General features: G+C 41.8%; 1 protein-coding gene across 1 annotated transcript; it reads right to left on the reverse strand.

Moving 5' to 3' along the window:
• Window positions 1-562: 562 nt before the first annotated feature.
• Window positions 563-14,958, reverse strand: LOC143141810 (adhesion G-protein coupled receptor G7-like). The gene is made up of 8 exons (XM_076302516.1): window positions 14,838-14,958; window positions 12,912-13,081; window positions 11,981-12,133; window positions 9,892-10,004; window positions 9,026-9,360; window positions 8,760-8,841; window positions 1,067-1,223; window positions 563-772 (listed from the first exon to the last, which is right to left on the reverse strand). The coding sequence occupies exons 1-8, from the start codon at window positions 14,956-14,958 to the stop codon at window positions 563-565; spliced, it is 1,341 nt and encodes a 446-aa protein (XP_076158631.1).
• Between the last annotated feature and the right edge of the window lie 9,228 nt (window positions 14,959-24,186).

Below are 24,186 nucleotides of genomic sequence, written 5' to 3' on the forward strand. Positions count from 1 at the left end.
CCAAAAATAATTCCGTGGAAATGCATGGATTCCAGTTGCTGCTACTGGAAGAAACTGTAATCCATGCATTTCCACAGAATTATTTTTGGAATCTAATCCCTTATCATACCTGTTCATTCTTACTCGTCGCTCGACTTATCGTGACTAAATTCAAGATGGCTGCAAACGCTAAACTTCGAGAAGATACTGTCTGTATAAATCGTCTTGTAAGTAAACTACCAGTGCTTTTTCAAAGTTCTCAATGTCTCGTTTTAAATCTCAGGGCCCTTGGAAGTCTACCAATGAAGTGTGGAGATACATTGAGCCTCGTAAATGGTGTAAAACAGTGATTTATTTGCATGGCTATGCCGATGCCGAGGCACAACCATTGACCGCCTTGTTGGTAGCATCGGCTAACTAGCGCCAGATTTCGGAGTGCAGGGGACAAGCCGAGATGGGCTATGAGACATACGTTCACACTCGGTATCATGTTTCAAAACACTTTAGGTCAAAATCACACCGGAATTCTCCTTTAAGGTGGTGTCCAAATCTTCCACTCTCTTCATAGATGCAGATAGAAGGATTAGACGCATGTATCGCCCTGTAAGAAAGTCCCAACAGACTGGTCTGCATCTGTACTCCTTGACAACTCCTGTGAACCACTCTTTTTCCACAGAGTGTACTTCTCTCTGTGAAGTGCCATCTCAGGAAGAGACATGGAGCTTGTGACAGAGCGGAATGTTTTCCTGAAGGAGGGTGTCCTCACCGTGAATAAAATGAATATCTGTAATCCCTGCATAGGCACAGTGTATAAAACAGAATACAAACAATATCATATATACAGTATATATATACAGTAATAAGCATATAACATATTGAGGGACGAGAACAACATATAAACATAACAAAACAAACACTGATGTATAGAGATACACATAGACAGAGAGCAGAGGACAGTTGATTACAATAACTCAGATGTTTGAAAAACATTATTATAGTCTGAAAACGTTTTCAAATGTAAATGTCACTTTGTGTTATGAGGAAATTGGTCATAAGTTAATTTGCGTAAACATCTTGCTTTACTGACCTGGGTGGTATTGCACACACAGAATAAGATGCTGAAGACGTAGCTTGTGTTGCCCTCTGTAGAGAGAACCAGGTAGCCCAGAACCCAAGTAAGGCCCAGTAGAACCCCCAGAGAGAAGCTGCTCAGGAACCTCTTCCTCATTGAAGTGTTTGCAGTGCTGTAAGGAACACACATAGGAGAACATAAAGATAACTTGAAAAATTTAGTTACTGTTCCATAAACACACCTTCTTTGTCATAACATACTGTATAAATTGACCAGATTTATGAAACAAAATCCGGGGACATTTTCAGTTCAGAAGCGTAAATACCTCCAAAACATGTAATGTTTTAATCTTTGTAAATTTAAATTTACATTCATGAAGCAGTTTATCTTGCCCTAGTTCTCCTAAATTGCAAGGGAAGTGATTGAATGTGGTTGAATCAGTTCTCCCATAATGGTACTGGCCCAAATGTATTAGCTATACACCCGATTTACGTATCTACAACATTTTGTGTAGGGTAATCATTATGGAAGTATGGAAGAGGATGGAACATGCCACAGTTCATGTTTCATGACAACTTGAGGGTATATGTTTTCAGAAAATATAGGGTTTTGGTGGTTGAATCAGCTTTCCCTTAATGAAGAAGGCTCAAATGTATTAAAGCAATACACACATTATTACAAATTGTAGATCATACATACACATATAGGCAGGGTGTGATTTGTGTAAAAACCAGAGGGGGGGGGGGGGGGGGGGGATGATTTTGAATAAGTTTGTAAACCCCCCGCCACCCCAAAAAAAAAAAAAAAAAAAAAAAAAATGAACGAACGATTCATAGCCTAGTAATGTCATGGCTAATAATACCCTATATTATTTTTGCCACCTTTGTAACATTTTAGTTTTAGTTTACCGTGGTGTATGACTTTAAACAGAGTGTGCTTGGTATGATGATCAGCTCCTCTAATGCAGGGTAGGACTACGTTTTGACAAGCACAAATTCACCTTGTTCTTGCCCCATCTGAAATGACTTCTCTACTTTTGCTGCCTCCATACTTTCTGTATTTGTTGTGTAAAAAAACGTTGTATATGATTTACGGAGGTTATAGTTTGACGATGTCGTACTCCCGTGCGGGCTGGATCCTATATACCACGGACATGTTGTGGGGGGCCACCTAAAATGAGGTGGCGGGCCGTAGTTTAGGGACCACTGGATTACACACTCGACATTCTGAAATGTCCTGCACGATCAAGGCCAAATTAAGTTATCATGCAGCCACTGTGTCAGCAGCATCAGTGCTGATGGTGACGGTGCGTTTCTGATGTCAGATTATTATGTAGGCTAGCCTACTAGACTGTTCTCACGTTGCAGCGCTTTACTTACCGGTATATGAAGTAGCATTAATCAATATGAGGGGCAGAGGGGGATAAATGTTGTCCCCCCCCCGACGATAAAAATAATTTAGCAGAGGTAGGGATAGGAAAACCAGAGGGGGGGAAATCCTCACCATCCCCCCCTACAAATCGCACCCTGCATATAGGTTAAATAATATATAACACAGCTGATAAACAATAACACTGACAAGAACACCTTTGGTTCACCTATCCAATGATATATATCTCATACTTGTCAGAGCTAGTTGGCTGTAGGGTGGCAACTATACTTTTGGTTTCTTTCTTTCTTTTTTTTTATTCCAATCTCGGGTCTGTCAGTCACAATGAAAACCGAGGACATTTGTGAGGACAGCTCCTAGTATGGGGAATCGTGTCATTTTAGGAACGGTTCATATAGATTTTTGCAACTGGTGATTTTTTACTTGCTAGGACCCCATTGAATACAAAACAACCTGTTTCCAATTTTTTTCTTCATTTTCAGTGCCAAAATTCAAGATGGCGGACAATATATGCAGAAAAATAATATAAAGGCTTAAAGTGGTCAATTGTTTTGATAAATATAGACATAATAAGGTAGACAAGTGAGATACAGACTATTTACAAAAGATGTATTGCATCATTTGCCAAGAAATTTGGAGAAAAAATGGAAAAAATAGAATTTTCTTTAAAAATCTGCATCTTGTTCCATTATTGAAGAGTTCAACAAAACATTGTCATTGTCACTCAAGTATTTATCCTCACCACTGTCACTGTCTTTTTAATATTGGTGCACATCTCAGAGCCTTCACACCTGCAAAGTTGTGTGAATGGTCAGTTGTTACTCTTGCAAGAACACCTTCTACTGCATTGGCTGGCAAGACAACAGCACTTCACAAGCTCCACAACAGCCTCTGGTGCTGGTGGAAGTTTTGACAAAACAGGAGCCCATTGCCCATCAACAACTTGCCTCCATCCCAGTGATAGTGAGTCAAGAATCTTTGGAGCAGGCACTGTATCTTGTGCCCAAACATTTGCTTGCCTGTGTGCTCTCAGAATTTCAATTTCAACTTAATTTCACTTATAGAGCGTCAAAACATTACCCATGTCTCATGGCACTTTACAGAGGGTTAAACATTCAGACAGAGCCCATGAGTAACAGGGGCGAGGAAAAACTCCCATGAATTGGAGAAACATATAGGATGAAACCTCAAGCAGATCCACGACTCAAGGGCCTGACCCATCTGCCTATGGTCAGTTACAGGACAGTAAGGTCTATATACAGAGAATAACATGTTATATGGAGCCACCTGAGGTATATGTTACAAAGTGGTTAGATGGTTACATAACCAGTATGATAATGCATGAATCCTATTTAGTGTTAAGTTCAAATAGTCCAGTGTAGGGGATGAATTGTCAATAGGGATTAGGTGTTCTCATCGGACAAGTAATGGGTCTCTAGGCTGTGCGGGCAGGAAACCGAGCATGGGGACAGCAATAGGCGATGGTAGGGCAATCATAGGAATGGGATTTCCCTAGTTCCCGAGTTCCACCGAAGGGCTTTAGCTGTTTGAAAACCATGTTTTGAGGAGCTGACACACAAATTTCTCACATCCAGCTAACACGTCTGGAGATGGATGAGGACCTACTACAAGCCTACAAGTGTGTTAATGACATCATCATGACTTGATTGACTTGAAACAGAAACCTTTCCTTTCCCACGGGATAAACTGTAAATGGCGGGACAAACGGTTGTCTATCAATTTCCTGATGGGATAGGATACAATAGGACAGTGTTTTTCAACCACTGTGCCGGGGCACACTAGTGTGCCATGAGAGATCATCAGGTGTGCCGCAGAAAATTACCCAAATGTCACTCACTGGTCCAGAAAAGCAACTGTTGCATCAAAGAATTTATAACCACATGCTCTAATTGATTGTATGATTGCACTATTTGTGGTATGCAGTAGGGGTGTAACGGTACACAGAAGTCACGGTTCGGTTCATACCTCGGTTCGGACATCACGGTTCGGTACGAGTTCGGTACAATGGAGGGAAAAGCAAAACAAAAATGCAGAAAGCATTTTTTTTGTACATGTCTCAGGCTGTACCACCTAGTGTCTTACAGTCTCTTCCCTGAGCTATTTGCAACAGCCTGAAGTGTGTAAGATGTAGGCTAAACAGTACAATAAGTACCCAGACTTCATCTGTAACTTGTAAACAAAATAAGACAATCAGCTATAAAACTGAAAATAGGCCTACAGCATCTCTTATTTCTGAAAGTGCAAATTACATAGAAAAATGATTTTTAAAAATCTACTTAAGCAAGACCTTCAACATCTGTGTTTAGTTGTATATGGAAGGGTCTACAATTTGCCTCAATATTTTTTTTATTGTGTGTAAAGTAATAATCTAGCCTACTAACTGTGAAAATATCACACTATTTTGCCTTTTTTTAAAAAACGAAATTGGTCCTTTCATTTCATAAACAGACTACAACTAGAAGTCACGTGACTTTGCCCTTTGACGTTAACTCACCGTAGCATGGTTTGTTTATTAGCCTGGTTAGCGTTGTCACTTTATTTGACTGTCTATGCACTTAACACTACCAGCTCCTCATGTGAGAAGTTACAAGTTACCCCAACATAAAGGTAATTACCACGCGATTTACATAGCTTTCTGTCATTACGAAATCATTTAATTTAAGCCATAGGTTTTGGTCCTATTTGTATGTGTATCCAAAGGCTGCTGAAGCGCAGGGGAAGTTTTTTCCCCTCGTTTCAGTGATTGGTAGCCTACATCATCTGGGTGATGGCTTCGAATATGTGTAGCATTTTTTCCACTCACATACCCAACAACTGCTGAACAACGCCGACACACAGTTTCATCTTATCCACCACTCTTTCGCCTGTACTAACGTTACTGTAACTAAGTTCTCAAACTTGCGATATTAAAGACACCAGCGGATCCTCTAACTCTTGTGGGTCTAACCTTAGTGCTGAATGACGGACTCGACCGACGACCTGACAAAAAAAACATAGGCGCCAATCAGAGCTTCAGAGCTAAGGTGAGGCTACAGATTAGCGTTAGGTGTCGCTAAAGAACTCCCTAACTCTCGCTACTTAACAGTAATTGCGCATGACATTAATTAATGCGCACACGAGTTTTATGTATTTTTATACCGTGTATTCTCCGTGTAAATTCATGCACCGAACCGTGACGCCCGTACCGTTTCGGTTCAATACGAATACATGAACCGTTACACCCCTAGTATGCAGGCGTTGTACAACGGGGCCCCCATATCCAGTATTCACAGAATCATCACATATCCAGTTCATAACAACAATTAAAATAGATATAGTCACCTACAAATGAAACAGAGGGCGCTTGTTTTATTGAGCAGGTCTTGCATAGAAGCCATAATAAGGCCATATCGTGTATTTTTTGAAATTTTAGGCTATGGTATGTTTATTTTTTCTTCACACAGGATGTTAGTGTGCCGTGGGACATTATAAGTGTCAAAAGTGTGCCGTGGCACAAAAAAGGTTGAAAAACACTGCAATAGGATACCCGATAGGTCCACCGACTCTATGCACGATGTGATTGGCCGGACCAAAGTTTGTTTTTTCCACCTCACAAGCCAACGGAGAGTTGCTAGACTACCCTGGCTGGAAATTACATTTGCTGCCGCTAGGGTACGTCAAGATTTCTAGGCTGAGATGAATCTTTTGTTGACGTTCTCCAGTGCCCATGATAATGAGACTGTCTTTGTTGATGTCACATCTGTGTGACATGTGTAGATATGTGGGGTTTTGCCAAAATTACTTACTGCTACTGCCACCTTTGTTTGTGTGAACTGTGACTGGCAGTTTACATAGTTCAACAGCTTTATGAGCAAGGTAGAGGACGAGGTTGGCTTTGGTTTCCTTCGATCCCAGGAAAGCTTTAAAGTCTTTGATTGGTGTAGTCTTGTATTTTGTATCATGTGCTTTTCCCATTATATGGACCTGTCTCGTCCTGTCTTTCATGCAGTTTGTGATGGTATAGTTGTTAAATGATAAGTAGCCTATACGCCATTGTTGCCTCGTGCCTTACTTTCAACATTTTCAAAGAAGCATTCTGCCAGATCTTAGCAACAGTTTATGTCACTTTTCCTGACAACCATCTCCTGCACAACAGCCATGCCATCTATTAAGATGCCATCCAATGTGTGTGTTAATTGCACTGAGCTACTCTCTGTAGATTGTTCAGATGATGCTGTTTCTGAAACCAGTCACAATTCATGGATGAAGGCAGACTTAGCTGTAGTGGGCAGCATTAGGCTTGCATATAATCAACAAATTAATATGTTCCCACAATTTCCTGCAAGTCCTGTTAACAGAATTATTGAAGACAAAAGAGCTCATTGTGGACTTCAGGAAGTCTAAAGCTAGCACACACCCCCATTCTCATCAATGGGACTGAAATGGAGTGTATCACCAGCTTCAGATTTCTGAGTGTCCACATCTCTTGGACCCTCAACACCTCTACCCTGATCAAGAAGGCTTACCAGCGTCTCTTCTATCTGAGGAGGCTAAAGAAGGTCCACCGCCTCCTCAGATACTGGTGGATTTCTACCCCTGCACCATCAAGCGTATCCTTACCAACTGTGTCACAGTTTGGTATGGCAACTGCTCTGCCCACGACCGAAAAGCATTGCAAAGGGTGGTGAAAACTGCCCAACGCATCACCAGTTCCTCACTCCCCTCCATTGAGGCTATCCAGGGCAAGGGATGCTTGCATAAGGCGCACAGCAGGTTCAGAGGAAGCTTTCCTGCTGAACTCTAGCTCTGCATCCCGGTGACAACCAAGCTACAAAGCCCCCCCACCCCCGCCCAATGCCTCCTTGCCTGTGCCTGTTGAGGTGTCCACGACCACAGCAACCTTGACAGGGACAACAAGGAGGCAGACACCCCCCCCCACCCCCCAATGTATGTAAATACATTGTTCACATTACATAGCCATATTTATTCTGCTCTTATAAGGTAACTGCTAATATACACTGCACATGTTTATATTACTCTAAACCTCTCTACCTTATATAAATCAACTGTATACTACTGTATACACTGCACTAAATTTCTTGATCTGTCTATGCACCACCTGTTTATACTTTCTATATCACATTGCACTTTTCTCCTTTTTTGCACTTCTGGTTAGACGCAAACCACATTACATTGTCTTCATACTTGTACTCTGCAATGACAATGAAGTTGAATCTAATCTAATCTAATGTAATCTAATGTGGTGAGTGCAGAACATTACTTTAATTCAAATGATTATTAGGTTATGTGAAGGAAACTTTTAATCAGTCAATGTGTTTTTCCGGGTATGCCAATAAATAGCATAATGGTGGTTACACCCATCACTGGTTGATAATCATGACATCTCATGCCACCCATGGTCATATGTATTACCTAAGCCATTCAATTTTATTAGAAAATGTATGTATATAATGATAATACCTCACATATATCCATTTAAAATGTTTAAAAAGGCGATTATTTGCAATTTTTGGTGATATATCCGCCATCTTGGATTTTGGACCTGTGCAGTCCGGGAAAAAATTGGAAACAGGTAGTTTTGCAAACTATAGGGTCTGAAGAACTGAAAAATCATAATTTGCAAAAATCTATATGAAATGTTCTAAACACCTTTTTTTGCTACATATGGCCCTGCACTATCCAGCTGAGGACAGGTCACCGAAACCAAGAACTCTGGTCTGTTCACCACGGAAACCGGGGACGTCTGGTCACCCTAACACTGTATCATTGCACTACCACATTGATCACATTGATAGCTCTGTTTCTGTCTTTCTGGTGTTACCTGTTTAACAGGGGATCCTTCTTGCATGTTGCAAATCCGAAGTATATCAGCACTGCTGTATTCAAAAGTAGCATTACAGCTACTGGAAGCAAAAAGCCCCAAAACATTGGCTTTCCAAAGTCAAACTTCTCATCTTGATTCAGAGCCTCAAGCCAACAGCTGAAACATTAATACAAATCTGTATGTTACATTTATTTAGCTTCAATTATATAGCTTTAAATGATTGCCCTAAATGTAAAACAATTACTTTGATGATTTGATTATGGTACTTTTGTTGTTTTTTGTTTAATAAGCGCACAGTGAGTACTCTTGCATTATAGATGCTGTACTGTAGCACAGTAGTACCGTACATGAGCTCTGACAATGTAGCCTACTATACCCACTACCTAGAGCAGGACAGGACATTTGTTCTCTGAACATGGGCCTGTACTGCTCCTCTCACAAAGAACAATCATGACAGCTCTAGCTGTTACTCACAACTCTTCCCGTCTATAGCCCAAAGGATTATCCACCCTGTAGGCCACTCCCAATGAGATTGCAACCACAACAGCAGGAAGTCCTAGGAAAGAGGGAAGACGATGACACCTGTGCTGTTTTATCTTATATTACATGAACACGATGACACGAGAATACTGGGAAACTCGTAGGACCAGCAAGTAAGGAGTTACTTAATGCATGTACACACTCTCTCTCTCTCTCTCTCTCTCTCTCTCACAAAACATAAATCTTGTGCTGTTACTTACCCCATCCTGTTACTAAGGAAACCAGGAGGACTCTGCTTGGTGGGCCTGAGAGGGTTTTTCTGATGAGAATGAATATGTGCACTGCGTAGAGGGTGTTCCAGGTGAATGTGGCCAACAGGAAGTACTGCATCAGGGCTGTGAGGGCAGTGCAGGGCCCTCTGTCAGGATCCTGATGGAGGTCAGAGGGCGGGATGACGTTTTTCTCTGACACACTGGAGTCCCTCTTCAAGCTGCTGTTGGGGTTCTCAATTCCAAACAGGAAGAGGAAGTAGAACATGGTCATGCACACACAGATGTTAACCAGGAGGATTGTGGGAGCGCTCTTCCTGGACTTCCTGTGAAGAACCAACATCTTAATTTATTTACAGATTATCAAATCAAGTCATATAACATAATATCATGTTCGAAACTGTTAAATAGATATATGGTCTTTTTGGCCCCCACCGCCAACTTCAAGGCAGCGCTGCCTGGAAGGCGTTAGGGTTAGGCAAGGGTTAGGTTAAGGCAAGGCAGCGCTGCCTTGAAGATGGTGGCTGTGCTGCCCTGAAGTTGACGGTGAGGACCAAAAAGACCATCAAGCAGTTCTGAACACTGAATGAGTTTATTTCTGTGTAACCATTACTACAACTATTTTCCAGTAGATGGCTCTGCCTTCTCAAAAGCAACTTACTGAATTGAACTAGAGGATATAAAATTAAGAGGTGTGGCTGGCCACATTTTAAAATGAACTCAAAAGGCTTGGTGTAAAGTTTTAAGTTTAAGGAAGTATGTCTGCTGATAGACAGGAGGTAATTCACTCAGAAACACAATGCAATATTGTTGAAACACAATTCTTAGTATAGTAGCAGGCCTCTGTAAGTACCTACCTGGTAATAATCTGGAATATCACAGTTAATATCAGCCCCAGTATTGACAAAGAGCACCCCACCATACTGATCACACTCAGTGTCTCAGCATATTTATGGTCCTCCCTAAAAGACTGAAGAAATGCAGTTGCCTTGTGAGCAACTCAAAAGAACACACAAACAAACAAATCTTTATTTGAACTTATGTTATGTGTAAATCATTTCTAATCTTTTAGTTGAAATATACAAAACACAATAAGCATGGAAACTAAATGCACACGTCCTGCAACTACATTAGCCTACTTGAAATAAGTTACTCCTCTAGTAAGTATTCACATGAAATAAAACAATAAAACATTGAGACCATTCAACAAGGCACACTGGGTAATAACAAATTCAACACATGAACTTCTTGCTATGAACTCGTCTCTAGGCTTCCTCAGTCATTGTAAAGCTGCCGAAGCTGAACAATATCCAAAACTCAATTTTTCAGACGAGCGTCAATTTGGGAGCTTGCTACACTCCTTCCTTCTCAAATGACTTGAAAAGGCCATTTGCACAATTTCACAAATAATCACAGGGACCGAAAAATACCTAACATGCCAACTTTTTCCGGGTTTATCATTTTAACTTTTCCCCGCTGTCTTGCCGTTTTAATATTTTCCCGTAGAATATCCCATATACTGGAATAGCCTACTCTCATAACATTAGTCCTGCATTCTGGCCTGTCTCTGTGTTGTCCTGTTGTTACCCCTTGCCCTTCCAGTGAAACAGATGTATTCAAATCATCGTTTTGCTTGCTTGAATGCGAACTCAGAGTGATGTTAACCTAGGCCTATTTAAGTTAACAACGTGGTTGTCGTGAGAGCACGATTCATTGGCGCTTGCAGTGTTCGGCCGTAGGCTATGTCTACGTGCGCACCTGCCAGGCTACTCAGCTACGAGTAGACAAAGAATTCCATGTAGACCATAAACTGGCTATTTATATGACCAATGTATTTGTTCAACTTTATGAAGCAGAATTACGCATTGCTACTTGGAACGTAACACATTTTTGTTGGCAGGAGAGAGAATGACAGCGATTAACAAATTGCACTTGTTGCTGGTTACCAATAGGGCCTAGCCTACTATATATATTTTTTGCAAACAACAAAAACAGAAAGGATGGAGACAGCAAAGCTAGAGATGGGCAGGAACAAGGTCAATTGAAATGCTTGTCAAAACGTTATAGGAGCTGGATGTGTGGATGAATGAAGCACAAGTATGCTTTATGTTAAGCATGCACACTGTTTCAAGTTAGGCTACACGGTAAACTACAAGTAAACCAAAGTTAAATTTAGCTTTTTTAGGGCTGGATAAAGTTGACCAAATGGATATAGGCTGTTAGGCGTGAATAAAGTAGGCTACTTTGTTGCTCCAACCCTTCCAACGTTAATGGGGACGAATGTTGACATTTTCCGTATTTTGCGTGAGAAACCCGGGAAATCTCCCTTATTTTCATTGTTCAATACAGAGCTATGGAACGAAAGAGAACGTTATATGGCGACAGAAATCAACAATCAAACAAGCAAAAGATGGATGACCCCCCCCCCCCCCCTCCTAGAAAAAAAAAAGTTAGTTGACCCTCCCCTCAACAAAGAATAAAGACATGACCCTCCCCTATTTTCCTCCGGTGGCCCCGTTTATAAATAACGAACAGTCCCTTACTAATTTTTTTGCTGATTTTACTAAATCGTGCCCACGTTTTACTAAATAGTGCGCTCATTTTACTAAATTATGTTCTAAATGTAGTCAATTGTGTGCACAATTTAGTAAATTGTGCAAACGTTTTACTTAACAGTATGCTCATGTTACTAAAATTTGGTCTCATTTCAATTGTTGTAAATTGAGCACACAATTTAGTAAAATGTGTGCACAATTTGCTAAATTTAGAGCACAATTTAGTATACTATTTAGTAAAACGTGCACACAATTTACTAAAATGAGCACACATATACATTGTAAACACACCACTGTTCTATACAGGACACAAAGAAGTTACTTTTTTTTATCTTTGACACAGGTTTTGACTGAAGTAAATGATCCAAAAGAATTGAGGAGAAAGACCAACCATCAGAACAGCAAAGTTAGTGGTGTGGTTACAGGTACACTGGAGAGAGCCCGTCGAGAGGTTGGCTTTGGAGCATCCTACAGTGCTCCAGTCATTTAGGCTGTAGTCCCAGAACACACAGGCAAAGTCATGCAGGAATTTATTGGACACATTCTGTGGTAAACAAAACTAACTTAATCAACAAACAAACAGAAATGTAAACACTCATACAGACAAGCAATTTATTCATAGAATAACCACAACAATTTGGTTTATAAAAGACAGGTATTTGATTTATTTAACTTGTTTAAGTTTTGAGGGATGGTTGTGTATAATTCTGTAGGATTTAAGTTTATTTTCTTTATGGCACTCCACTGATTTTTAATATGGTGTATCATAGTGGTCAAGGAGTAAGGCTAGCATGCAGTAGCCAGAAAAGTAGTAGGTTTGATTTCTAGCTGCCACCGTTGTGCCCTTGAGCAAGACACTTTACCCTGAGTTGCTCTGGGCAGACTGGCCCTTGTAATAATTGACATATGTAAGACACTTTGGATAAAACCATCAAATATGGTGCCATATGAGGAATAAAGTGGTATTACAAGAGACAGCCTTCTAGGTAATGTTCCAATGTTTTAAGTATGATACTTACATTTATTCATTTAGCAGACACTGTTTAACCAAAGTGACTTACTTATGTCAATTACATAACAAGGGCCATTCATTGGCATAGTGTACAGGCTAAATGTTTGGATTTGTAATACTTTAAAAGTGAAAGTGATTGATAATGACTGACTGACTCTATTATTGTGTTACATGCTCCAAATGTAAAGCAATTTGAGCTGCATTCTGTGTATGAAAGGTGTTATACAAATAAAGCTTATTAATTTAATTTGCCTACTCTTGGCTTCATCCTTCTTTATGGAGAAAACAGAAAGAAGTAGCATTTCCCTACCATGGGTAGGAACCGCAAGGTCACATGTTCGGCTTTGACATCTCCTAGAGTTCCAGAGATCACCAACCTTCTGGAGTTAAGTGAAGGCTGAAAGGCTCTTGACCTGAAGAGGAGGTCATTCTCATAGAGCACAAAACCAACGTTGATGTTTGAATTCTTATGTAACTGACCTGGCAAAGACAATGGCAAAGGGAGAGAGATCTCTTTATATAAAAAAAGGCAAAGCTTTGGCAACACAAAAGCCATTCTGTCATGCCAATATATGAATTTGAATTGCAGCACAGACAACACTGACCAGATAATGTAAAGATTGTCAACATGAAAACCATGAGTACAGACCTGGAAGTCTGATGAAAATCTGGACATCAGAGGGAATTTCAGTATCTGACATTTCTGACATGTTGGTCTTGAGTTGTATTCTGTTAGTTGTGAAGTTATTTGATGTGCCTATTGTTTAAAAAAAGGTTTCATATCATTAAGGGAATAGGTCACACTATTTTTGGGATAAGTTCATGACAGTTCCCAAAGCTAAACTAACCATTAAACATACACATGGAATTTTGTTTTAGAATTTACAATTTACATGCATTAACAATATCAGCTGAACAAATATATTAGTAATGCTATGGAGTTACATTGATTAAGTAAATTAAAACTCATATAAGTGTGAAGTAAAGTAAACTTGCATACATAAAGGCAAAACATGTATCATTATTGTTTATGCATATGGCCAGTGCAATCTGATAAATGAGAGACCTGACCAGGGTTGTAAATACAGTATATTGTTATTATTACTAGTATGCATAATGTAAGCTTTTTCAACTTTATTAAAATAAATAATAATAATAATAATAATAATAATAATAATAATAATAATAATAAACATTGTACTATTGTAATGTTCATATTATGTAAGTTGCTTTGGACAAAAGCATATGCAAAATATTATAGCCATAACCATAACACTCACCAGAGATCATGATAAATTAGAGATCTGACTGGCTTGTATAATAGATACAGTACCACTCACCTGAGAGTGCACTGAACTGAATGCCTGTTGTCTGGGCACTTTGCACCCGAGTAGTCTGAACTACTAGTCTGGGCTGAACCACCAATGAGAAATTATTATTTGGATTTGCTGAAAATTTTTCCAGGTTTTGTGTTAGCCTGGGGAAGTTTAAAGTTTAAACACACACACACACACAGAGAGAGAAAGAGAGAGAGAGAGAGAGAGAGAGAGACAAATACAATTTAACACATGATTTTCACCATATCAATTTTCAATACATCCAACACTCTGTGAACAAATGGATAAATAAAACTTATGTTACATTACCTGTAATATTAATTTGATCTTGTACAGACACATACACACAGGTGTAGCCTACTTAAGGTCTTTTAAGGATTTAAGGATTTTTAATTTATGCATTTGATTACCGTTGCTGATCATCTGTAAAACCTGACGGTTTTAGCATATTAGAAATATGTTCAGCAGTATCTTACCTTACAGTGGCATTGCTTTGTTTAGGAAATTTTTTAGGATCAGCAGTTAGTAACTGACTAATTGTTGTCACAGCAGCCACAGCTGTCCCCTGTACAGACATGCAGAGATGTAAAGCACATTTTCCGTTAGGATTCTGCCATTGTGCTCACATTGAAACGTGCTTTGAATAGAAACACTCTTTGATAGACTTCTGCAACTGAACTCCTGAGAAAAAACTAATGTCAGAAGTTGTCAAGGCATGCTCTAGCAGTTTTGCTGATGTAACAAGGTGATTTCACTTGGTTGCCGAAGTAATTAGGTGATGTCACGTGAGTGTTAATGGCCAATCTCATAGCACGCTACACTTTAAATGCGTCCTGCACTTTCTTTGTGATCTTGATCGCTTCCCTGCCTTTTGTCTTGTTCCCTGTACCCCCATCTACCTTCGGCCATGCCTTCCTGCTCCCCTGGTTCTCTTGCGAGTCCCTGGGTGTTTGTTTTTACTGCCTTGGGCACTAGTTCTATCGTGTGGCGAGTTGACTTAACAGAGTAGCCAATATCCATACCGAACACCGTGGAGTGCCTGGGTGTGACTGTCACTGCTGTTTTGCCTCTAGTTTAATTTGATTAACATCTTTTGATTTGTTTGTGTCCTGTTGTCAAGTGTGTGTTTGTGGCTTATCGTGGGTCTCTGTCTCACTCCCTTTCGTCTGTGCTGCTGGGATTGTAGGCCTGGGAGGGGGCGTGTCTGTGACGCGGTGGGTGAGCCTTTGAGGATACTTACAACCGGACCCGCGTCACACAGAGCAGGTTGTTTGTGCCATGCCCCTTTTGAGGGGAAAACATTCCCTCAGAACAAGCCAAAGTGAACCGGTAGACATGCCGAAAAGTTGCAGGTGGGTTAGGCTACAGCTTTGCTGGCAAATAAATATTAGCCTAGTTATTAAATATTTATGAAATTGTAATATCGTTCGTTAGTCTTCAAAAGACAAACCACTAACGTTACACCAAAAATGAATCAGACCAAAGAAAACAGAAATCTAGGCTAACACTTAACGGCTATGACAGAAATTATCATATCTCGGAATTATCTAACTAACATACTTTACATCTGAGCCTGTGAGTCAACTACACTACATTAAAATTCAAATATGAAGGCAAAAATACAGGAAAACAATTTAGTTACTTACCTGGAGACTCGATGAGATAGGCTACGAGTAAATGTCCGGGTATGACTGAGTGGGGTTGTAGCACGTTTGTCACGAGTCAAGTTCCCGGATGTGCCGGTCTAACGTATAGTTGTGCGTGCTTATTTTCCTTTTCTATTTCTTGTGCTGTAGTCCAGTGGACAGAAAGGTGAACCCGGAAATGTTGAGTACACCAAAGTTTTATGATAGAAATATATAGTATGGGTTCCCAGCATGCAGAAACTGCCGGATGCTAATTTGCATATGTTGGGCAATTTGTGTAGTTGAGCTAATTAGCATAAATTAGCATAATCACCTATATTGATCATATTATAAGAGCTGCTTGGCCAAAATGGACCATGTTTTTAGGGGTTACTGGAGATGCTGAGTCCATATCGGACATTTTCAAGATTCAAAATCACCATTTAAACTTGGTTTGGTCAAGTTTTTACTCTCATTAAGCTGATTTTGCTGAGTTTTTGGGGGCGATTTAGACGGATTTTTGGAGGATAAAAATTTTCAGTGTTTAGGAATAATTTGGATCCTCAAGTTATTTCTGAATTCCACAATCATTTTGGAAATAGCTATTCACTGGCCCTCTGCTGTGACTCACAATTGAGTAACAAAGGGAAGAACTAGCCTCTACTACTCCTCTCTGTCCTCATCCGTTGTCCTGTCGCCATCTTCTCCAGACTCTTCATCCATGTCCTTCTGCTGTTTTTGCTGTGTAAATATTTTGCCACATGTAACATCACTGCCTTTGCAGAAACAATAATTAGTACAGGCTAGGCCTGCAGCTGCACAGCTGCACTTTCCAGATACATGTATACACAGTTTTAACCCAGCTTTGTCGTTAAAGCTGATAACATCTAACAAATCAGGAGGAGCAACAGGACTTGAATCGAGGGTGGGCAAGTTCCTCTCCCTTCTTCATACCTGTCTTCTAACTCCCTCCAAACGTGGTGATATCCACAGCCGGTGGATCAGGACGTCTGCTGCTTTCCAAAGCAGCACCTGTAGATGGGCACGTTTTCCATGGAGGAGCAAGTTCCGTTCTGTAGGAGACAGTGTCGGTCAGGGGGCCCTGAAGCCCAAGCCTTTGCATGAAATCATTGCCTCAATATCAACACATCAGGATGTAGGCTATGAATCTGATTGAATTTAGTACTGGCCATCCCCAAAATGCACCAGAATACAGGAAATCACATCAAACAAATTAAAACATTTCTGAGGAAGGACCCCCAAACCCCCCTTCCACATATGCGACAATTAATGGGGGGCCCTTAATACATCTGGGCCCAGGGGCCCGAAAGTTCATAATCCGTCCATTCTCACCGCTAGGTGGAGGCCCAAGCAAAAGGAGAGCCCTTGTAAGGGGTACTAAAAAGCTTACAGAGGCTTTCAGTAGAAGCCGCGGGAGGAGACCAGCCGTCGCCTGGGCCTGGCTACGGGAGGAGTGCTTGCCTGAAGAGGGTCTCGATGCAGTGGCCACTGCGGAGAAGGACTTCACGTAACCAGGAGAACGGCCTGAGGAAGCGGCCTTGGAAGATTAGGTGGTGACGCCGGCCTGGGTGCTGACTTCACCGTGAGAAGACCTGGAGCCCCTGCCCCCGCCGGGCAGCTTTAGGCTGGAGTTGGCGGTGGCCCTGGCTGCGGAGCAGAGCAGAGGTGTGAGCGGCAAGGAGGTGGTGCCTTGAGGACGGACGGTTGGTGGAGCCTGTTCGAGTCGGCCTGTTCGCCGGTGCTCTTTAGAAAAATAAGGGGGAAAAACAGTTTGTTGTGTGAAATCCGATGGCACGAGCCAGAGAGAAGGTCTAGGCCTTGGCGCGATCATGGCGGTGCGGAGCGGCGGAGGACAGCTCTGCGACAAGGCAGCAGAGGAAGGACGCCAACGTCGGTAGCTGTAGCCTGATTGCGCAGCGTGGTCAGGCTGCAATGGAACTGACTGGCGAGACGACAGAGTGGAGCATCGGAGGTGCAGTGCCAGTTACGGTGCTCAGCGCCGGGGAGTCTGTGGCAGTGGAGGCTAGGCCCCGCCAGGTGTTGGAGGAACGTTGCGGTGGTGCACACTGCGAAAGTGCGACCTGAGGGCGTTCTCTGAAGGGAGCTGGGGACGAGAGGCGACAGAACAGGTGACTGCTAGCACGCCCCGCATTGGGCCGCTGGTGGTTGTGGTTCCCCAGGGTGAGTAGGGCTCTTGCGGTGTGTGCACCCCACCTGCTGTGTGGCAGTGCCAGAGACTAATTGCTCGACTGAATGTGGGAACGCCCGCGCCGAGGATGGCAATGGCTTGTTGGGGGAGCTGTGCAACGCCATCGCGCTGGACTGTGCTTGAGATTCCCATGATGTTTCGCGCTGGGGATTCTGGGAGTACTGAGTGATCATCTTTATACCAATGTTTCCCAAAAGGCTTGTCCCAAGGAGAACAGTATTACCTTAAATACACATGAGGAAACTGAACAGTCCAATCAGTAGACTAGGATAAGCTAGCCAACTATGCTACTTTGTTTACAATATTTCCAGGCTTCAACCAGACAGCTGAATGTGGTAGAGTTGTAATAGAAATAGTAGGCCTAAGCTATAGGCTAATCTGCATAAAGTGTGCTGTCATAAATATCAGACATTCAGTATTCTCTCTTTTTATATCAGGATATAAAATAATACAGATATATTACATTGCAATCCTGTTCTAAGGTAGGCTATTGAAATGTCTAGCCCCCCCCCCCCTCCAAAAAAAGAAAAATCGAGGTTCGTATGAAACCGTGGGTCAAAAATCGTGATACGAATCGAATCGTTAGGTTGGTGTATCGTTACAGCCCTACTGTATATCGCTACAGCCCTATCCTCCAAAAATCTGTCTAAATTGTACCAAAAAACTCAGCAAAATCAGCTTAATGAGAGTAAAATGTGACCAAAACAAGTTTAAATAGTGATTTTGAATCTTGAAAATGTCAGATATGGACTCAGTATCTCCAGTAACCCCTAAAAACATACTAACATTGTCCATTTTGGCCAAGCAGCTCTTATAATATGATCAATATAGGCTATTATGCTAATTTATGCTAATTAGCTCGATTACACAAATTGCCCAACATATGCAAATTAGCATCCGGCAGTTTCTGCATGCTGGGAACCCATACTATATATTTCCATCATAAAACTTTGGTGTACTCAACATTTCCGGGCCCACAATGGGGCTCTATGGGCTGTCCACCGGACTAGGGCAACTGGTATAGCTAGCTTAATAGGGGTACATTTTACAGACTGAAATCAGTAGAGCAACTCATTTGTGGACTCAACGCTGTATGGTGGGGTTAGTCAGCGGGGGGTACCCCCTTCACGCGTTAGTGTGTTAATTCTAATTGCACCTGAAACACATATAGCACCTAGTTTGCAGTGTCAGATTTGCTGTGAGAGCACCGGGTGATAACTGCATTTTTGGGAGCCCATAAGGTGAGTATACCCCTCCCATCAGCGTCGTCATCCACATTAACATTGTTTAAGACCTCCCATCAATAAATATGTATTGTTGCTTGTACCATCTGTTGTAGAAAATAAATTATATATTTTATGAACTGTAGTATCTTAAAGGGACACCAGGCAACGTTTTCGTGTTAATTACTCATCTTCGTAAGTCGGTATATGGTTAAATGGGAGAATGAAGACTCTCTCGCCCGCCCCTACTGCCTGTAGGAAGAATATCCCGCTTGCAAGTTCAGTGTATCGTACCCGCCGACCGAAGCAGGATCAGTTTACATCCTGCATCCACAGCACAGAGGCAGGCTAACGAAACACTAGCGATTGTTGCAAACATCGTATAATGGCAGAGCCGGCGAAGAAGCAGCGAAAACCCTTGACAGAAGATGCAAAGAAAATGAAAAGAGCTTCAGACCGAGCGAGAGGGAATTTCGTAGAGAAAAAGCATCAGGCTTGCCTGGTGCAGAGTCCTGCACGGGTCCATTTTTTTAGACCCGCCCCCGCCCGCACCCGAGAAGTTCAGCACCAGATCCGACCCGTCACCTGTGGTGATATTAAAATTAAATCCGCACCCACCCGGACCCGTTAATATTTTGCCCGACCCAAGCTAAAATCATTCAAATTAATGTGCTTTATTTTTTCTCTTGCACACGTAAAGGGCGACCTTTTTTTACATTTTAAGTCAGAGATAAACCTTACAACAACGAAACATAGCCCAAACCTTGCTGCATCAGAACATTATTTCTACATAAAATGGACCTGTTAATGAAACAAAGAGAACGAGAAAAAAACAACCTGAGCCTGCCACTAGCCAACTTTACCTTGACTTCATCCATTGTAGCCTACTCTCTTGCGCTCCAACTACGAGACGGTTATAGCCTATTGTTTAATGTTTTCACACATAGATGCATCAAACAAATAATTCAAAAGTCGCAGTACTGATGTGATGGGTCAAGTGTCGTATCGTTGACTAAAACACATGCAATGTGGTAATGGTAATTTAGATATACAAATATTTCACATATTTTTCAATGATAAAGGTTTAGTCAGATTTTTTTTTTTTTCTTTTTCGCATGTCCAAATTTCCGTCAAGGATTCCCGGGACACTGAAAGACCGGGGTAGACAAAACTTGGTGGGCATGTAACCCCATATGGATAGCATGGAACCATCATTTTTCATTTTGATCTGTAGCCCCCCCCCCCGCTGGACTGCACCCCCCGAAAGGAGGGTAGGGAAGACACAGTTTTCTGTGAATATCTCGAGAACCGTAAGGTTTAGGAGGACCATTTTTTTTTGTATGTTGATTTCAAGGCGCCATGTCAACCCATTCCATAACCACTCATTTCATGTATAGCGCCACCTAGTTAAACACAAAAAAGTAAAAATGAGGTGTTGTAATCGCAGGTATCTGTGACCTAACATAGTCAAAACTGCACGAAATTGGAAGTGTAGGATCATTATGACACCCTCTGAATGCACGCCAAGTTTCGTAGAAATTCAGTTCATGGGGGGCCACACAATAAATTAATTTATGTTACTATACACCAACTGGCCTGTAGGTGGCCGGAGACAGTTTTCTGTGAATATCTCGAGAACTGTAGGGCCTAGGAGGTCCACCTTTTTTAAGTATGTTGGTCTTAAGGGGGCATGTCAACCCATCCCATTACCACTTATTTCATGTATAGCGCCACCTAGTTAAAAATTAAAAAGCAAAAAATTAGGTGTTTTCATCACAATATCTCTGGCTGACATGGTCAAAACTGCACGAAATTGAAAGTGTAGGATCATTATGGCACCCTCCGAATGCATGCCAAGTTTTGTGAACTTTCATTCATGGGGGGCCTTACAATAAAATAATTTATGTGTACATTTAGTGACCGTACACCAACAAGGATTCCCAGGACACTGAAAGACCGGGGTACACAAAACTTGTTGGGCATGTAACCCCACATGGATAGCATGGAACCATCGTTTTTTGTTTTGATCTGTAGCCCCCCCCCGCTGTACTGGACCCCCCAAAAGGAGGGTAGGGCAGACACAGTTTTCTGTGAATATCTTGAGAACCGTAGGGCCTAGGATGACCAATTTTTTCCGTATGTTTGACTCTAGGGGTCATGTTAACAAATTCCATGTACACACATGTGCATAAACAGATACACACGCACACACATACATTCACAGTAATCATACGTATGACACATACTCACACAGTAGACATATGTACGCATGCATGCACATGCACAAACACACATACGCAGGCAAACACACAAGCACGCACACACACACACACCTAAACATAAACATGTACACGCACACATGCACACAATTCAAGAATTTCTCAGAATTATGAACAGGCAAGATAGGGGTGGGGTTGTATAAAATCAATTTTACATGTGAAATCTATGAACTAATCATGTTTTGGTACTTGTTGTCTAGCAGATACCAGTGAGAATTGAGTGTGGATAATGCAATTTAGTGAGACAGTTAGAATCATATAGGCCTTTCAGCGTGATTTATTTTTGTGGAAAAAATGTGCTGGACTGGGCGGCGGTCATATTTTGTACCGCTCTGCGGTACATCTAGTTTCTATACTGTTTTGGTTCTCATCTATCCGCCTGCAAGGAGTTCTTTTCCCGCCCGCATACCCGCCTGTACATTTTAGGGACGTCATAATTTACCCGTTTTAGCAACTTTTCTGCGGGTACCCATCGGGGACCCGCGGATACCCAACCCATTGCAGGACTCTGGCCTGGTGTCCCTTTAATGGTTGCTTGCTTTTCAGCTTCAGTCCTCAAATTTAAATAAAATATATTTATTTAAATTGCAGACCACGTCTCTGTCTTATCTGTAAAAACTGGAGTACCTGTTATTTAGTGTGACTGGGTATAAAATCTGATTTGGGGCATTGTGCTCCGACATGTCACACTGACATTTCAGTATACCATGAGATTGCAAGCTACTGTGTAGAGCACCATTCTGTGCAAGTGTATACAAAGATGATGCAGTGTAAAAGATGTTCAAGGAACATGCCAACTTTTTGGGAAATTAGCTTCGCACCGGAGTATAAGTCGCACCAGTCAAAAAATGTTTCATGAAGAGGAAAAAAACATGATACTGTTAGCTTAGCATAATTCACTGGAAGTGGGCTACACCAGTTAGCCTATAGCCCACTGAATCCTCCTATTTAACTCTGGGGTAATTAAAAAATAAGCCAAAAGTCTGAAAAAGTCAAAAACATGGATACATGACCATACAGACCACCCTGTTGCATGAAGCAGGCCTACCTCTGTTATGTTGACACTGTCGGACAGGATGGTGTTTACAATTTGTGCTGCAGACGTAATGTTTGAGGCCGTCAGCCGTTCTGGCCTGGAAGTCAGGATCTGTGTACTGCTTGCTAGCTTTTCTGTTTCCACTGCATCCAAAGAACCAGTCACCTGGGGAAATGAAATGTAACAACACAGATTTGGAGGAATACATGAAAATAAAATTGCCTTCTCAAAGCCACTACCATTTTCTCAGCTACTTACATTGACTTGGATATTTTCAAGGGTTATTTGGCATTCAATTTTCTGAATGCGGTCAAATGCTGGCAGTCCACCCTTGTCCGAGCATCTAGTTAAAGCTATGGAAATACCAGCTATATGGGGGGATCAATGTGTTGATAATTACCCATTGGCACAAGTTATGCAAGAAGTTAACAATGAAGAGGTCAAGCAGTCTTATACCATTGGTTGTATTTGATGGACACGTCTCTGAGGAGTAGGCAGGCCAACCAATTACAGTTTGTTGGAACTCAAAGCCTTCCAAAATAGTCTTATTACAGAAGTTTGCTAAAATAAGGAAAAAAATTGAAATATAGGTTAGCAATATAACAATAATCTGCACATGCTGAAAGTCAAATTGTATACAATGACAGCTGGAAATGAACATACTGATAACAGCCACAAAACACAACTTAACATAACTGTACATCCATAATCAGTAAGGTGACAAAATCCAGGGGCATTTTCAGTTCAGAAGCATAAATACCTCCCAAACATGAAATGTTTTTATCTTTGTAAACTTAAAATGGGGACTGCCCTTACCATTCATAAGATTTTCACAAGATTTGTGGACGATTTTTAAAAGACTGTAGTCTTTTGAGTAAAGCTTGAGTGGGGGGCATTAGTTAAAAGACTACAGTCTTTCAAGAATATTTCCCATATCTTGTCAAAAGTTCTCAGAAAATGTATGGTTTGGAGGGTTGAATCAGCTGTGGCTGACAGACAGATAGCTGCTGCTTTAACACGCACATTATTGCAAATTGAAGCGGATGAGGCTCTTAGAGACTGCTTCGAGTGCACTGACTGGAGTGTGTTACAGAATGGAGAGGACTTAGAGGAGGTCACACATTGCACAACTGACTACCTGAACTTCTGTATGGACATTGTTGTTCCCACCAGAACTGTACGCTGCTTTCCTAACAACAAGCCTTGGATAACCAGCAATGTCAAGACCCTTCTTAATAGGAAAAAGATGGCGTTCAGAGAGGGGGACATGGCAGAGCTGAGGCGCGTGCAAGGGGAACTATAAGTCAAGCTGAAAGAGGCTAAGGAGGACTACAGAAGGAAGGTGGAACAGAAGTTGCAGGAAAAAAACATGAAGGAGGCATGGGATGGCATGAAGGCTATCACTGGCCTGAAGAGGAGCAGCAGCTCTGTGGAGGGGGACCTGGACAGGGCGAACCAGCTGAACCACTTCTACAACAGGTTTGACTGCCCAGCTCCAATGGCAGTGGTCTGTCCACCACTTCCGGCTGACTCAGACATTGCTCTTGTTTGCGTGCCTGCCCTACCCCCATCTCCCAGCCTCCCAGTCTCTCCAGCTCTGCATCCCGGTGACACCAAACGATCTAAGCCACCATCACCTCACGCCCTGCCCCCGCCTGACGCCTCCTTGCCTGTGCCTGTTGAGGTGTTCACGAACCTGGCAGCCTTGAAAGGGACATCAAGGAGGTGGTCAGCCCCCACCACCACACCCCCTCAATACCAGTGCAACACTCACCTCCACAGGCTATCGTACCCCCACCATCACTGGATATTGCACCCCTCCCCCACATGGCGATCACGAACAATGAGGTGACAA

The sequence above is a fragment of the Alosa pseudoharengus genome, unplaced genomic scaffold (genome assembly GCF_046254945.1).
Source record: "Alosa pseudoharengus isolate Yale_2024_CS ecotype anadromous, Long Island Sound unplaced genomic scaffold, YU_APseudo_1.1 YU_APseudo_1.1_scf_24, whole genome shotgun sequence".
NCBI classification, from domain to species: Eukaryota; Metazoa; Chordata; class Actinopteri; order Clupeiformes; family Clupeidae; genus Alosa; species Alosa pseudoharengus.